The 15,205-nt window shown below is 41.4% G+C and overlaps 1 protein-coding gene across 6 annotated transcripts in view; it reads right to left on the reverse strand.

Moving 5' to 3' along the window:
- TECPR2 (tectonin beta-propeller repeat containing 2) overlaps nucleotides 1-15,205 on the reverse strand; it is a 74,908-nt gene that overhangs the window by 54,519 nt on the left and 5,184 nt on the right. For all 6 annotated transcript variants that reach the window (XM_045012761.1, XM_045012756.1, XM_045012760.1 and 3 more), the window contains 5 exons: nucleotides 12,498-12,780; nucleotides 12,239-12,367; nucleotides 10,403-10,534; nucleotides 6,524-6,681; nucleotides 4,686-4,998 (listed from right to left, as the gene is read on the reverse strand). In XM_045012761.1, coding sequence (XP_044868696.1) covers nucleotides 4,686-4,998; nucleotides 6,524-6,681; nucleotides 10,403-10,534; nucleotides 12,239-12,367; nucleotides 12,498-12,752 — 987 coding nt within the window. In that variant the 5' untranslated portion in view covers nucleotides 12,753-12,780. Of the gene's footprint in view, nucleotides 1-4,685; nucleotides 4,999-6,523; nucleotides 6,682-10,402; nucleotides 10,535-12,238; nucleotides 12,368-12,497; nucleotides 12,781-15,205 lie in introns of those variants that run through there.

Consider the following 15,205-nt stretch of genomic DNA (forward strand, 5'->3'; position numbering starts at 1 on the left):
TGGCCAGCTTGGGAGGGACAAGACTTGCTCTTCCTCTGCATGGATGCTCTCAGATACCTCTCCCATCTGCACAGAGCTCCACACCATCCCCCCCTCACTTCTTGCCCCCATAGCTCAGCAGCCGCAGGGGGAGGAGGCACTGTAGAGGGTGCACCCCCCTCTTTCAGATGCAATTATTAGCTTATTTCAATAAAATAAAGAAAAAAAAACGTGACCTTGACAGGATTTATTGACTGACACTTTACAACAGCAAATAACACTCAGAGCTCAACTCCCTGATTGGTAGATACGCGCATCTGAAACAGTTTTGTAGGGTAGTGATCTCAATTGGGTAGCCTCAACTTAAGGCTGTGGCTCTCAAGTTTAACAAAAACAAGTGAAGAAAAAAAAAAGTTCTGGTTTCAAATATCATTAATCGAATGTGAGCATGGAGCATCCAGCAACTGTCTTTCTTCATTCCCTGTCTCTGTGCTGAATACACCTGCCGTGTTTAGACACGGCTCTCTCTGCAACCACGGAGTTAGTTGGAATTGTCAGCCAGCGCCGAGCTAGCCTGGCAAGATGGGGGATTCTGCCTCCAACTGAGTTCCAAAACTGTAGCACAGGCAAACTACAGTCCGCTTTTTTCTTAATATTTTTGTAAGCAGACATCTCCAGTCTACAAGTCTTATCAAAGCCAGGAATTGCATTAAGCGAGCTTAAATCCATCATCAACAGATGCATTTGCACAGGGTCAAAGATATGCACTGCTTTTAGGAACCCTGCTGCAAGTTATTGAAACTTCTGAGCTGTTTTTGCTACAATCACTTGACTCTTTCCCATAGCAGTAGTATTGTCTGAGCTTCTTTGCCATGCAAGAAAACACCTGCTGAGTACTGGCATTTAAGTCAGCATTGTCAGAGTGATTTTCATTTCACTGTGCTTCAGCCCAGAACAGTATATCCATTACTTTGTTGTACACTTGGTGGATTGTGCCATGTCAAGATTCAAACCAAGTGGTTAAGTCCATGAGTCCTGTGGCATTTTTGGCAACAAACTGAACTTCCTCATTCAACTGAGCATCATTAGAAGGGTTGACAGTTCTGTTAAAACCTGCGTTTTCATTGTCAATTCTTCTGAGATGAACTCAGAGTAGTACTTCAGGTGAGCTTCATGGAATTGTACAGCCCAAAACCAGGAATTCCAACAAGTAACTACCGGCTCTGGGAGAACTGCAATTTTTTGTTCCCCAAGTTCAGTCATGTTTGCAATGTACTGCCTGTATCGAAGTTTGCAACTAGGGCAGTGTTTAAAGATCTTTTTAATGTAGCTGACCAGTTTATCAAGTTTACCAAATTCACATCTCCACAGCTCACTGACAAGGGAATTTATTAGTGCATTACATGTAATATGGACGGCATTAGTCCTTGGAGAACCGATTTGAAAGATTTTGTCATACGAGTTGTATCGACACTTATGAAAACAGATACTTTGTCAAAGTTCGCAGTGTTTTTTGAAACTCTTTTAATTATTGCTTGAGAAACTGTAGTGTAGTTAACAGCATCCAAATAATGCAGTCAGTGAGCACTGATAGCTTTCCTGTCTGTACATCTTCAGCCTTGTCAGAAATAAAATCAAACAGAACAATGTTGTCTTACTCATCTGTGGACTCATCTGAAATAATTGCAAAAGACTCAAATTAATTAATTTGAGACTTCCTGTCCTCAAAATGTGTAGCAAAATCCTTTGGAAGGTAGTTCTGTTGTAGCTTATTCACACTTAGTAAGCAACCGGCATTTTGTACATTCCATTGAATGAACTCACACAGCTTTGAGTGATCAAGTTTTTCCTCCAATCTCAGAGCTCTCTGTCGCCTTCTTAAAAAAATAATTTGTATTTTGTTATTTTAACTTTTCATTTACCAGAAAGGCACTATCTGCAGCCCTCTTTCTGCTTTGATAGGTTTCTGAGTCTAAGCGGCACTGAACCGTTGCCCGATGTGTGTTATCCAATGAAACATTGCGGCTTGTACAAAATAGTTTATCACCATCGGCATGTAGAATTTGTCATGATTTACTTTGGATACTCATTTTATAGTAATTGCACATCTTCTGGTAGGCAGTCAATTGAGATCACTACACTACAAAACCTCCCCACGGTCCATATCTATCAATCAGTGAGTTGAGCTCTGAGTGTGATTTGCTGTTGTAAAGTGACTGAATTTTTTGATTGACAAGTGCACCTTTCTTTTTATTTTTATTGAAATAAGCTAATAATTGCACCTGGAGGGGGAGGGGGGCAGTTTCCTGTACAAATGTCCCCTCCCCAGGCAGCTGCAAAGGGAGGCGGACAGGAAGCAAGTGGGAAAGAGGAGGTGCAGAGCTGTTTGCAGCCTGGAGAGATTCTCTGCAGGGCTGCTCTTGGGTGAGAGCAAGTCCTGTCCTTCCCCAGCCCTGCCCAGCAGCTAGGAGCCCTCTGCTGGGGTGCTCCCTGCAGCACAGAGAAGATCAGATCCAACTCCACAAGCCTCCTCCAGCTGTAGGAACCTCTGGGGCTGTTGCCCAGTTCCAGAGCATCCTGCAGCGGGGGGAGGCACCCAGAGGTGGGTCTGGTTCCCTCCCACCCTCGTCCCCCGGAGGGGCTGTGCAAGGGATGGACAAGTCCTGTCCCTCCCCAGCCCAACTGGAGCTAGGAGCCACCCTTGCTGGGGCACGCCTAGGAACAAGGGGACATCGGATTTCACAGGGAAGGGCTTATTTCATGGTCTGTGATGCGTTTTTCATAGCCCTACTTATACTATTGATATGCGGGGAGGATCAGACAGGTTTTAGCATGGTTTTTTTCTTATTAAAAGTTTACTGGATATTAGGTAAGTCTATAGTTATACAATCAGAAAAAGAGGAGAAAGCACTCCAGAAAGAAGGAAAAAACGGATCATGGAAAAAGGAAACAGAAGAGAAGAACAGATGGTTTCCATGATGCTCAGTGAATGAGCAGCATGTAAAGTGGTATTAAGATACAGAGTCCAATATTTTCAAAAATAGGTGATTAAAGACAGGCTTCTATGTCCATATTTAAGCACCTAAATAAGTGGCTTGATTTTCAATAGTGCTGAGCACCAGCAAAGAAGAATTCATACTGAGACCCCAAACACAAGGAAAATTTTAAAAAATGCAAATGATGCATACAACTACCAGACATTATCATAATTTTACGCTACTGAGGATTTTGACTCTCTAACCACCCACTCATTCATTATTTCCTGTCCAAGAGGTTTCAGTCAAATCACTGAACTTCAATGAGAGTGGTTTGGGGAAGGAGAAGAGCTCTCCTGACCACAAATCACCAATGTAATTCGTACCAAAAAAATAGAGGGATAGCCCAATAATGATACTACTAAAGGTGTGTCTTCTCTCTCATATACACCTTTTAAATTGGAGAAACTGCTTATAGCTTTCTCTTTATAGAATTCAGAGTGGTAGCCGTGTTAGTCTGTATCAGCAACAAGAACGAGGAGTACTTGTGGCACCTTAGAGACTAACAAATTTATTTGGGCATAAGCTTTTGTGGGCAAAAACCCACTTCATCAGATGCATGCAGTGGAAAATACAGTAGGAACAGGGCCAGCTTTAGGCCGATTCCGGCCCCATGCCTAAGAGGGCCCAGCACCCTAAAGAAGAGGGCCTAACTTAGGCACCTTTTTAATTTTGACTCACCCGGCGGCGGTCCGGGTCTTTGGCGGCGGGTCCTTCACTCACCCTGGGTCTTTGGCGGCATGTCCTTCAGTGCCACGGAAGACCCGGAGCGAGTGAAGGACCCGCAGCCGAAGACCTGGACCGCCGCCGGATATTTGAATCGGGCCTCGCACTTCCTAAAGCTGACCCTGAGTAGGAAGAGAGAGAGAGAGAACATGAAAAAATGGGGGTTACTGTACAAACTCTAACGAGAGTTATCAATTAACATGGGCTATTATCAGCAGGAGAAACTACAAAAGTTGGTGATGATCACTGCAAAAGTTCTTTTTCTCCTGCTGATAATAGCCCACCTTAATTGATTACTCTCGTTAGATCTGGTATGGCAACCCTCACTTTTTCATGTTCTCTGTGTCTGTGTATGTATATATCTATACATCTTCCTACTGTATTTTCCACTGCATGCATCTGATGAGTGGCTTTTAGCCCACAAAAGCTTATGCCCAAATAAATGTGTTAGCCTCTAAGGTGCCACAAGTACTCCTGTTCTTTTTTCTTTACAGAATATAAGTGCAATGCTTGTGGGGGGGTTTAAGTTTTGCAAAGGGGTGATGAGGGTAGTGGAAGGGAGAGGACAAACAGTTTGATAATACATTATTATACATTGACAACTCCCTTAAGCTTTTTTTCTTTAAATATACAGCATGAACAACTAGAATTTTAAACATGAACATTTTCCTAGGTGTGTGGAATTCACTTTAGGCAATTAATTTCCATGCTTTAGACTGTAAACCTTAGATATCTAATATCTCCAATAATTTATACTATCTTATCTTTATGACAAAGTTAACGTAACCAATTCTAAAACCTTTTATTATAAAAAAGTTTAACACCTTTTCTTAGGTCACCACAACATAACAAATGCAGACAAATATGCAGATACAGACAGGAGTTAATACTGATATGATGCCAAACAGTTAAGGAATGAAATATGCATCCAATAGATACACCTACCTGGTTCATTGTGTCAAATAAATAGATACTATATTCATTCCAGCTCAGCACCCATCCTTCCTGGGAAAGGCAAGAAATGAGCCCAAGGTGTTTCTCTGGGAAGCCGTAATTTCCTTTGTCAGATGACTCCAGCCGAGGATACAGTTCAAAGGGCTTTATTCCTCCAGCAAATACATCTTTTAGAATAAAGGTGGCCTGCACAGTTCCATGGACATCAGACTTCCAGAGGCGGAGCCCAGGTCTTGAGGCAAATAGCGTCAGGTCACTTTGCTTACACAGTCCAGGTATAAAACATGCTCCAAATTTGCCAGTGCTAAGATGTAAACAAAGATCTGTAAGAAACTTGTAATCAATTAAAAAAAACTGAAAAAAGAAACTAAGGTATTTAGTCACTGAGTTTACAATCACAAGTTGAACAAAACAGGATTTTCTTTTGCTTCCATCAACAAGGTATTATGGAAATCCATAGTCTGCAACACACAAGTTTGAGTTAAAATGTGTTAATCAAGGATATAGCCTCAAAACACTGAACTGTTCTCTCAACTCTAGGGAAAGCATAGGTTGGAGAAGACAGAAAGAAGAGTGTTCTCCCAACATCTCACAATCATGATGATGCCCTCCTTCCTCAACTCTTCCCACAAAAGAGATCCCTTATTGCAGTGATTCTTCCTCCAGAGGGAAAGTCTGCACACTGCTCCAGGATATGCTGAACCTTCAGTTGACTGTAGAATCACTAGGGAATGATGGGTAACTTCCAGCCTCTGCAAGCAGTGGGCAGAACTCAAGTCTTGTATTCTCATCCCCCACAAGCCAATGGCATTACAACCTCTGGAAGAGTCCCCTCATTTACAGAACTAATCCAGTCACGATAGCTGTATTAGAGTTACAATAGCCCAGTGGTTGCATAGGATGTGAGAGACCCAGGTTCAATTCCCTGCTCTCCCATGAACTTCTTGTGTGACTGTGGCCATGTCACTTACCCACCCTATGCCTCAATTCACCCATCTGTAAAATGAGGGTCCCTGAAAGGAGATGGACACTACCAGGACAAAAACTGAACATTGAAATGTCATGAAAATGATGCCCCTACAACTGAGTTAGTCACAGGATACACACACAGTCATATTCCTAACACACGTCTATTATAAACATTCCTTCAACACTCAAATATCCTCAGGCTGTGTAAACATATACAATTACTCTCAACATCTTTCAGTTTCCAGACTGCCTTTTTTCCTTCCATATCCAGTAAAGATTAAGCAACAGGACATGCCAGAAAACCATGTTACAGGATTTTTTTTAATATTATAAAAACAAAGAAAGTACTTTCAACTTAAGTCACCTTTTTAAATATTTGCTGTATCCTTTCACTATTAAAGAGTGAATCATAGCAGAAAGGTCTAACTGAGGCTGTTCTATCACTTTCATGTTACATAGGAATTCTAAAAGCTCACCCACAAAATGGAACCCTCTTTGGTGACCGCTATGTTTGTATCAAGCCACAGCAGCTCCCAAGTTGGTGGGAAGAAAGTTAAACTTTATAGTTTAAATGGGGGAAAAAAAAAAAATCTGTGCACAGTAGGGTTGCCAGAAAGTTACACAGTCACAGTCATATTTTTCAACAAGGCAGAGTAATTTCATTGAAAAATAATAATTGAAGGAATACAAATATATTAATACCCATCCTTAAGAGTTTTAACTAAGTGGCTGCTGTGGCTAATAAGTTTGAGCAGAAAATGATGCTGTATTAATTTCACCGCTCAGATCACTGGGTCTCTACAGTCTATTCTGAAAAGCTAGAATTAACAGATGTGCCTGCATTAAGTTTTGAGAGTTACTTTTTTCTGGGCTGTGTTCCAACTTGCTTGACAGATTTTTCTTCTGTGTAAAAAAGTAGTGTTCTCTGTAAAGTAGAGACCAGCAGCACTTTCTGGTTATAATCCAATTGTACAACTGAAGATGGCTCTTCCAATACCAGACTGGAGTTGCAAATACCCTTTAAAGACATGAAATTAAAAGTCAAGCCCTTTGCAAATTAAAATATCTGGTAGTAATTTTTTTTTTAAATTAGAAAGTGTACTGGTTGCTTTAAGTACTAACTAGGGCTGTCGATTAATCGCAGTTAACTCACGCGATTAACTCAAAAAATTAATCGCGATTAATCGCAGTTTTAATTGTGCTGTTAAACAATAGAATACCAATTGAAATTTATTAAGTATTTTGGATGTTTTTCTACATTTTCATATAAATTGTATTCTGTGTTGTAATTGAAATCAAAGTGTATATTATTTATTACAAATATTTGCACTGTAAAAATGATAAAGAAATAGAATTTTCCAATTCACCTCATACGAGTATTGTAGTGCAGTCTTTATCATGAAAGTGCAAATTACAAATGTAGATTTTTTTGGTTACATAACTGCACTAAAAAAACCCCACACAATGTAAAACTTCAGAGCCTACAAGTCCACTCAGTCCTACTTCCTGTTCAGCCAAAGACAAACAAGTTTGTTTACATTTACAGAAGAGAATGCTGCCCTCTTCTTATTTACAATGTCACCAGAAAGTGAGAACAGGCATTTCCACGGCACTTTTGTAGCTCGCATGTAAATACCTTGCAATGCCAGCTATGCTAAACATTCATATGCCCCCTTCATGCTTTGGTCACCATTCCAGGGGACATGCTTCCATGTGGATGGCGCGCATTAAAAAAATAATGCATTAATTAAATTTGTGACTGAACTCCTTGGGGGAGAATTGTATGTCTCCTGCTCTGTTTTACCTGCATTCTGCCATATATTTCATGTTATAGCAGTCTTGGATGACGACCCGGCACGTTGTTCATTTTAAGAACATTTTCACTGCAGGTTTGACAAAAACACAAAGAAGGTACCAACGTGAGATTTCTAAACAAAGCTACAGCATTCAACCCAAGGTTTAAGAATCTGAAGTGCCTTCCAAAATCTGAGAGGGATGAGGTGTAGAGCATGCTTTTAAAAGTCTTAAAAGAGCAACATTCCGATGCAGAAACTACAGGACCCGAACCACCAAAATAGGACATCAACCTTCTGCTTGTGGCATCTGACTCAGATAATGAAAATGAATGTGAGTCTGTCCGCACTGCTTTGGACCGTTATCGAGCAAAACTCATCATCAGCATGGACGCATGTCCTCCGGAATGGTGGTTGAAGATGGAGACATGAATCTTTATCACATCTGGCATCTAAGTATCTTGCGACGCTGGCTACAACAGTGCGATGCGAATGCCTGTTCTCACTTTCAAGTGACATTGTAAACAATAAGCGGGCAGCATTATCTTTTTAATCACGTGATTAATCGTGATTAATTTTTTTAATTGCTTGACAGCCCTAGTACTAACAGAGTAAATAATATTCAGAGCTTTCAAAAACTGCCCCTTGAAATTCATTCGAATGAATTTCAAACTCTGATATCCCACTGGTCTGTGTGAATTATACGTATAGACAACTCCATACTATAAAGTTCAGTTTCTACTGGCATACTAGCTATCACATTTGTCTGAGATCAATGGGAACTGCACTACACATTCCCCCATCCAACTGATGGAGTTCACAAGAGAATGGGACGCTGATCCAATTAGTGGCATTAAATCCTGGAGGGTATGGCTACACTATGAAATTAGGTCATTTTATAGAAGTCAATTTTTAGAAATTGATTTTACACAGTCGATTGCATATGCCCACACTAAGCACTTTAAGTTGGCAGAGTGCTACCATGGCTAGCATCGACTTACGGTGCAGTGCACTGTGGGTAGCTATCCCACAGTTCCCGCAGTCTCCGTCATCCATTGGAATTCTGGGTTAAGCTCCCAATGCCTGATGGAGCAAAAACATTGTCGCAGGTGGTTTTGGTACATATCATCAGTTGCCCCTCCCTCCATGAAAGCAACGGCAATCGTTTTGCGCCAGACGCCAGCGAGATTAGAAGAGCACAGCAAGGCGCGCTGTGCATCAGAGAGACTTTGAAAACCAGTTTCATGATTGGCCAGGCTTCAGTGTAACAGTTGTGTGTGTTTCTTCTTGATGCAAACCCACCCCCTTTGTTGATTTTAATTCCCTGTAAGCCAACCACCCTCCTCCCTTCAAAATAAAGAACTATTGTTTTGAAACCATGCATTCTTTTTTTTTTTTTAAATTAATAAGAAAGAGAGAGAGAAGATAACAGACAAGGTAGCCCGGGTGGGGTGGGGGAGGAGGGAAGGACAAGCCCACATTGCTTATTGTAGCCACACTAAAAATCAAACTGTTTGAATGATAGCCTTCTGTTGCTTGGGCCATCCTCTGCAATGGAGTGGCTGGGTGCCCGGAGCCTCCCTCCCCCACCTTCTTGGGCATCTGGGTGAGGAGGCTATGGAACATGGGGAGGAGGGTAGGCGGTTATACAGTGGATGCAGCGGGGGGGGGGGTCTGTGCTCTTGTTGGCTTTCCTGCAGCTCCAACAGACACTTGATCATGTCTGTTTGCTCCCCCATTAGCCTCAGCATCACGTCCGTCTCCGCTCTTCGCGCTCACTTAATTCTTTCCTAGCTTCTGCCACTAAATGCCTCCATACATTAAGCTGTACCCTATCATTGCGAGAGGATTGCATGAGCTCGGAAATCGTGTCAGCATGTGAGTACATTTTTTTCGCCTTCTAATCTGCGATAACCTCAGGGACGGAGATGATAGGGGGAGCGCAGAAACATTCTACGCTCTATGGTTCTGGGGTGACTGTAGGGTCACCTGTGCTGCTGAATTCGCCACGCTGACCAAACAGGAAATGAAATTCAAAAGTTCCCGGGGCTTTTCCTGTGTACCTGGCTAGTGCATCGAAGTTCAAAGTGCTGACCAGAGCAGTCACAATGGAGCACTCTGGGATAGCTCCCGGAGGCCAATACCGTCGATTTGCATCCACAGTACCCCAAGTTTGACCCAGGAAAGTCGATTTTAATGCTACTCCCCTCGCAGGGAGTACAGAAGTCGATTTTAAGAGCCCTTTAGGTCAAAAGAACAGGGTTGGTTGTGTGGACACATTCATTTTAAAATCGACCTAACAGCTAAATTTGACCTAACCCTGTAGCGTAGACCAGGCCTTAGTGTCTGTCCAGACTAGAAAGAACTGAGGTTAGATTGGGAGAGCATTTCTCCCTCGAGTAGATGCAAGTTAATACCTTTATCCTCAATGTAATTGATCAAGCTAAACCGTATGTAACACTTTATTTATACAGTCCCTCAGGAAGACTAAATTCAGTGGTAGTATTCTGCAAAGCCACCCAGTGGACACCAGCTTCATTTTCACTGTACACCCCGGGCTACTGAGATATGAAGTGCTTCTGGAGAAGCACTGGATCACTGTGGTAAGGAAGTGCCTTGCCTTGCTGAATGGGAACTTTACCAGAGAATTAAAAAGGGGCACTGGTTGGACTCTAAAGGAAGCTGCATCCAATACACTTCAAACAGATAGTTGGTGGGCATGACTGGGTGAGAGGGAGAGAAGTAGACGCAAAAGTAGGTAAAAATGGGAGGAGACGACCACTGTCTACATTAGTTGTAATGAAGAAACCACAGTGCTCCCCTTGCCTTACATATAAACAACTTGACTACGAAGAACTGAAGATTTACCCATCTGCTAAATATTTAATTAACATTCTTTCAGAAAATCTTAAAACCAGAATTCTAATCTCCAAACGAAATATTTACCTGGTCTAAATCCAGAGCAGAATAGACAATTTTCCCTTTGTCATCACCAGAGAATAATTTCATTCCATTGGGACTCCAAGCTAAGGCTGTGATGCTGCTTTTGTGGATACCAGCCACATCAAATCTCCGAAGCTGCAAATTGACACCAAGGGAACACAAGAAAGAGTAATGGGGAGGGGGAAAAACAGACCCTGGGCATATTCAGTGACTCAGCTTTAAGTATTAGCTCTGAATTGACAAAATTAAATAAAATTGCTGATTAGGAATGAAGATAACCTTAATTTCATCATACATCAAGCATTGCATGAAAGAGTTTTTGACCAAGCACATTGTTTAAGAGTGCTACTGAAGAAAAATTAATATTTTCATAAGATTAATACATGATTAACACATACTCACAAGATATTTCATTATACACGGATTTCCTGATCCTCACTGTTTTAGATGTGCAAAATCATTAAACAACAATTTATTAGAAAAGAACAGTTATTTGCCCTACAGTAACTGTGCTTCTTCAAGATGATGATGTAACTGAGAATCCCACTGTAGATGTGCACACAAAAGCTCAAAACCTTTTTTCTAATAAGGTCTGGTGGGATCGCAAATGCACACAGGCATAAAGAGTGAAGCGGCCACAACTCTCTTTCAGTTCCCTTGCAAAATGAAGACTTTGTTAACGGATTACTCCAAAACCGGGGATGGAGGGTGAGTTGTGGAATCTACATTAACATCAGCATGAAGAACCACACCTTACTGTAGGGTAACCAACCATTTTTCTTGGTTTGTGTGTCAGTGTGGATCCGGCAAGCAGTATCCTCTTATCAGCTGCATTAGTCAAACAGAGAGTAAAGTACAGCCCCCGCTAAACTTTGAGTCTGATTTGGCAGCCAAATCCTGTGCACAATGCTTGACACAGACCTAAACAGGTTGCACCACATAGCAGCTTTTGGATATTGGTATGTTGCAAAAGCATGCTGAGGATGCTGCTTGGGCTCTCCTGAAGAGAAGGTCACATCAGTCAGCTGACCGCACAACAAGATTCAAAATGGGTAACACAATTTAAGTCTTTGGGATAAAATAGCCTGACATTTATACTGGCTAGCTATAGCCACAAATAGACTTGGGGACAGTCTGAAAGATCTGGCCTTGTTAATAGAATATTGAAGAGCCAGAATGCTCGAAGATAATGTCTACTCCTGGATCGGAAGCTACCCTCATAGGTTTCTCGAAGAGTCTTACATCTTGGGATTTCTGGTGTGGGATGAGAAGTGGCAGACAGCATATTTCTTGGGGATGTCTGCTTCCCCAAAACAGAACAGGCATCTGCTATGTTCATCTGTGATGAGTATTAGCCCATCACAAGAAATGGTTTGAACCCAGTGGATTTTGAATCCACCACAACTAGCAGTTAGCCTGAAGCACCTCACTCTGCTCCCCTAATCTGTCCTAACAGTTTCTTTTCCCTTTTGGGGGTGAGGGACAACAAACAAACAAACAAACATCAAGTGAAGAAATTAATGAAAAGTCAAAATAAACATGACATTTCTTCACCAGAGAAGAATTCTGGAAATCAAAAGCAGGTGATGTTGTACACAGTCCAGATTACATCTCACTGCCACCAGTGATAAGAGGGAACTGAGGAAGAGCTTCCACCATCCCACCCTTTACTTCCTCACATGGTAGCATGAGGCGGCACAGATAGCCTGAGCAGGCCTGATGGACACTGCTAGACAAATGACTCTGAGCATACGCATACGACATGAGAGCCACACTGACATATAGTCAAAGAAGATCATACTTAACATCAAAGAAGTTGTAACCAAATTTAACATTTACTTGTTTGTTTCTTCCAGGTAACAAAGAGACAAGTTGAAAAATTGCAACCCGGCCTGAAACTGTACCAACAGCAACAAGATCATCAAAGCAGCTCAACAACTTTACAGCAGTAATAGATTCAGTCTTCCCCTGTTGAAACAAGAAAAAGAAAATTGCAAAATTAAAGACGTTTCCTGTAACCGCTAATTTGCCGCCAATAGCTAAAGAAGTATTGAAAAACTTCTGATGATAAAGCCAGGCACAAAAAGTTAATTTTTACCTCAAAATTGTATTTTTTCATCTGGTTTAAATGTCTGCAGTACAGATAGAGCATTCCAATGCTACTGCCCACAGCAATGTAGTCCCCACTGGTATCAAGTGCTGTGAGGTACACCACAATGGAGCGAAATCCCTTTTGGACCTTCGTAGGAATGGCATTGAGGAGATAGTACAGGGGGCAAAACTCCTTAAACGTAACTGGCAGAGCTGCAGATGCCATGGTAAGGGTTAGTTTCAGCAGTTTACAGGCTGGCATAAACACATTTACTTCACACTAAGGAAACCTGAAAAACAACAAACACCTTTAGTTAAAATGTATTCTTTCCAAATGAGCTAACAGAATAGCTGTAGTTTGGTACAAACAGCAACCAATTAAACGAAAAAAGTCACTTAGTAGAACAAGTCATTCTACAGCAAGAAACTGAACATTTCCGCTCAAATTGAGCCAATATTACCATCAGCACCAAATGGTGTACATTGTAATTACCCAACAGTTGATAAGCAATTTTCTCTCCAATCTTGACCAGCACAGCTCTGCCCAGACTGAGCCCAAATGCAGCATTCCACTCTCAAAAGAGAGGGAAAAGCATCAACTGACTGGTACAATTCATTCCTATTTGGTTACTGAAAGAGTAAAATCAGATTAGCATAAAATTAAAAGAACTCAGTGCTCACTGCATGGCACAAAACAAAACATGCAAGTACATGCAGGAGAAAGACTCCTATAAAACACTGGGCTCAATCCTAAAAGCACAGAGTTCTCAGCTTCCCTGAATTATAAGAACAACATAGGACACTGCAAGCTTGTGTCCTCTGACTTTTATACTAAATGGCATCTATATCTAATTCCTTAATCCCACCACAGGACTACAATTATATTAGGTATATATTTAAATTGTCTTCATATTTAGCAAGTAAATACAAGAACATATATTAGCAAGATAATTTGTGGGAACAATAGGGGCAATCGAAAAAGTGAGGAGACTCCCAATTTGACAGGCACATCCAGAGATTTGTTTAGTTATTTCATTTAAATAAGTGACAGGGAAAGCAGTTAAAAAAAAAAAGTGTACACAAGAGTTTCCTGTTATGGTTAATTTGCCAATTTCATGCTGAAACAAGAAGTTTATAGAATGTTTAGGAGAGAATGTGGTATCTTCTCAGGAATAAAGGAAAAGAAAGCCATAGTTTGCTTCCCTTGGAGTTTGAGTGTATGATGATCTTACTGTACTAACTTCAGGGCCAGCTCTAACTTTTTTGCTGCCCCAAGCAAAAAAGAAGAGCGCCGCCCCGCCGTATCGCCCCCCCCATGAGCACCACGCCACCGAACCCCCCCCAGCACGGCTGAAAACCCCACCCCCCGAGCGGCGCACCGCCCGAAGCCCCCGCCCCTCCCGAGCGGCGCGCCTCCCCAAGCCCCCGCCCCTCCCGAGCGGCGCGCCGCCGAAACAAAACAAAAAACCCCTTCAGCGCTGCCCCGACGAACCAAGAAAAAAAAAACGGAGCGCCGCCCCACCCCGCCCCAAGGTGCCGCCCCAAGCATGTGCTTGGTCGGCTGGTGCCTCTTATTAACTGTCTCAGTTGCTTTCTGAAACAGTCTCCTCATTCATGTGGTATGCCAAGATATTATATGATGCAATTAAAAACTGAAGCCACTCTGCTTACAGGATCACAGCCTTGATAGAAGTCTTTTTATTATTATTATTTGCAGCAGCTAGTCTCCTCATGGATGACTTTGAAAGACAGGAAAGAACAGAAGTCTTCCAGTTTCAAACCTCATTATACCAGAGGGTATTTTGATTATTAAGACAGTTTTGATCCAGCCAAAAATATTTGCAGCTTTTTAGGCTAGGAATTCTTTATTTCTGGGGAGAAGAAAGGCTGCTATATGATTCCAAAAACACAACTCTGAAGCTTAAAGAATTTAAAAAAAAAAATGCTCAAAATGTCTAAAACCTCAACTATTGTGTGAAACATTCTAGCTATAGTGACCATGCACATGTACAGTTTGTAGCCAATTGTGCCTGGACTGTATGTTTTCTGAGGAAAAGAAAAGTTATTTGTTTGGCACACTGTTGGGAAGCACCATGCACATTACAGTGCTATATAAACTGATTTTAAAAAAAAATACCCATCACCATTTTAACATCTCCATTACTACGAATGAGTTTGATGTCTCAATTTATTTTGTTATTTTCCCAACAGAATTCAGTGTGCTATCTTTGGACCCTGAAACACTTACTCTTACAAAATTCACTTTTTTGGCTTGATTTCCACCGCTAATTCTCCATTTCACCCTTATAGCTCAAGGCCAACTATTATTTAAAATATGATTAAAAACAAAAATCTATTAAAAGAAACAAGATGCAGGAAAACAGTTTATGCAACCTGTGATGTTGCACTCCATATGTTTTATGGAAATATGCTAATGAGTGTGAATATAATGTAACTGGATTATGCTTCATGCAAAAGATCTTTTGTAAGGTATCTTTACAAAACTTATAATCTATTGAGTGTGTTCATCCTATTTGTATGTATGTATCATTCTTGTATCTGAAACTAGAAATATGAAGTATTACTCTGAGGTCCTATTGTAATTATGTGAAGTGGGGGCCATTAATGATGGCTTAGAACAGGGTAGGCAACCTATGGCACATGTGCCGGAGGCGGCACACGAGCTGATTTTCAGTGGCACTCACATTGCCCGGA

Source organism: Mauremys mutica, chromosome 4 (assembly GCF_020497125.1).
Source record: "Mauremys mutica isolate MM-2020 ecotype Southern chromosome 4, ASM2049712v1, whole genome shotgun sequence".
Taxonomy (NCBI): Eukaryota; Metazoa; Chordata; order Testudines; family Geoemydidae; genus Mauremys; species Mauremys mutica.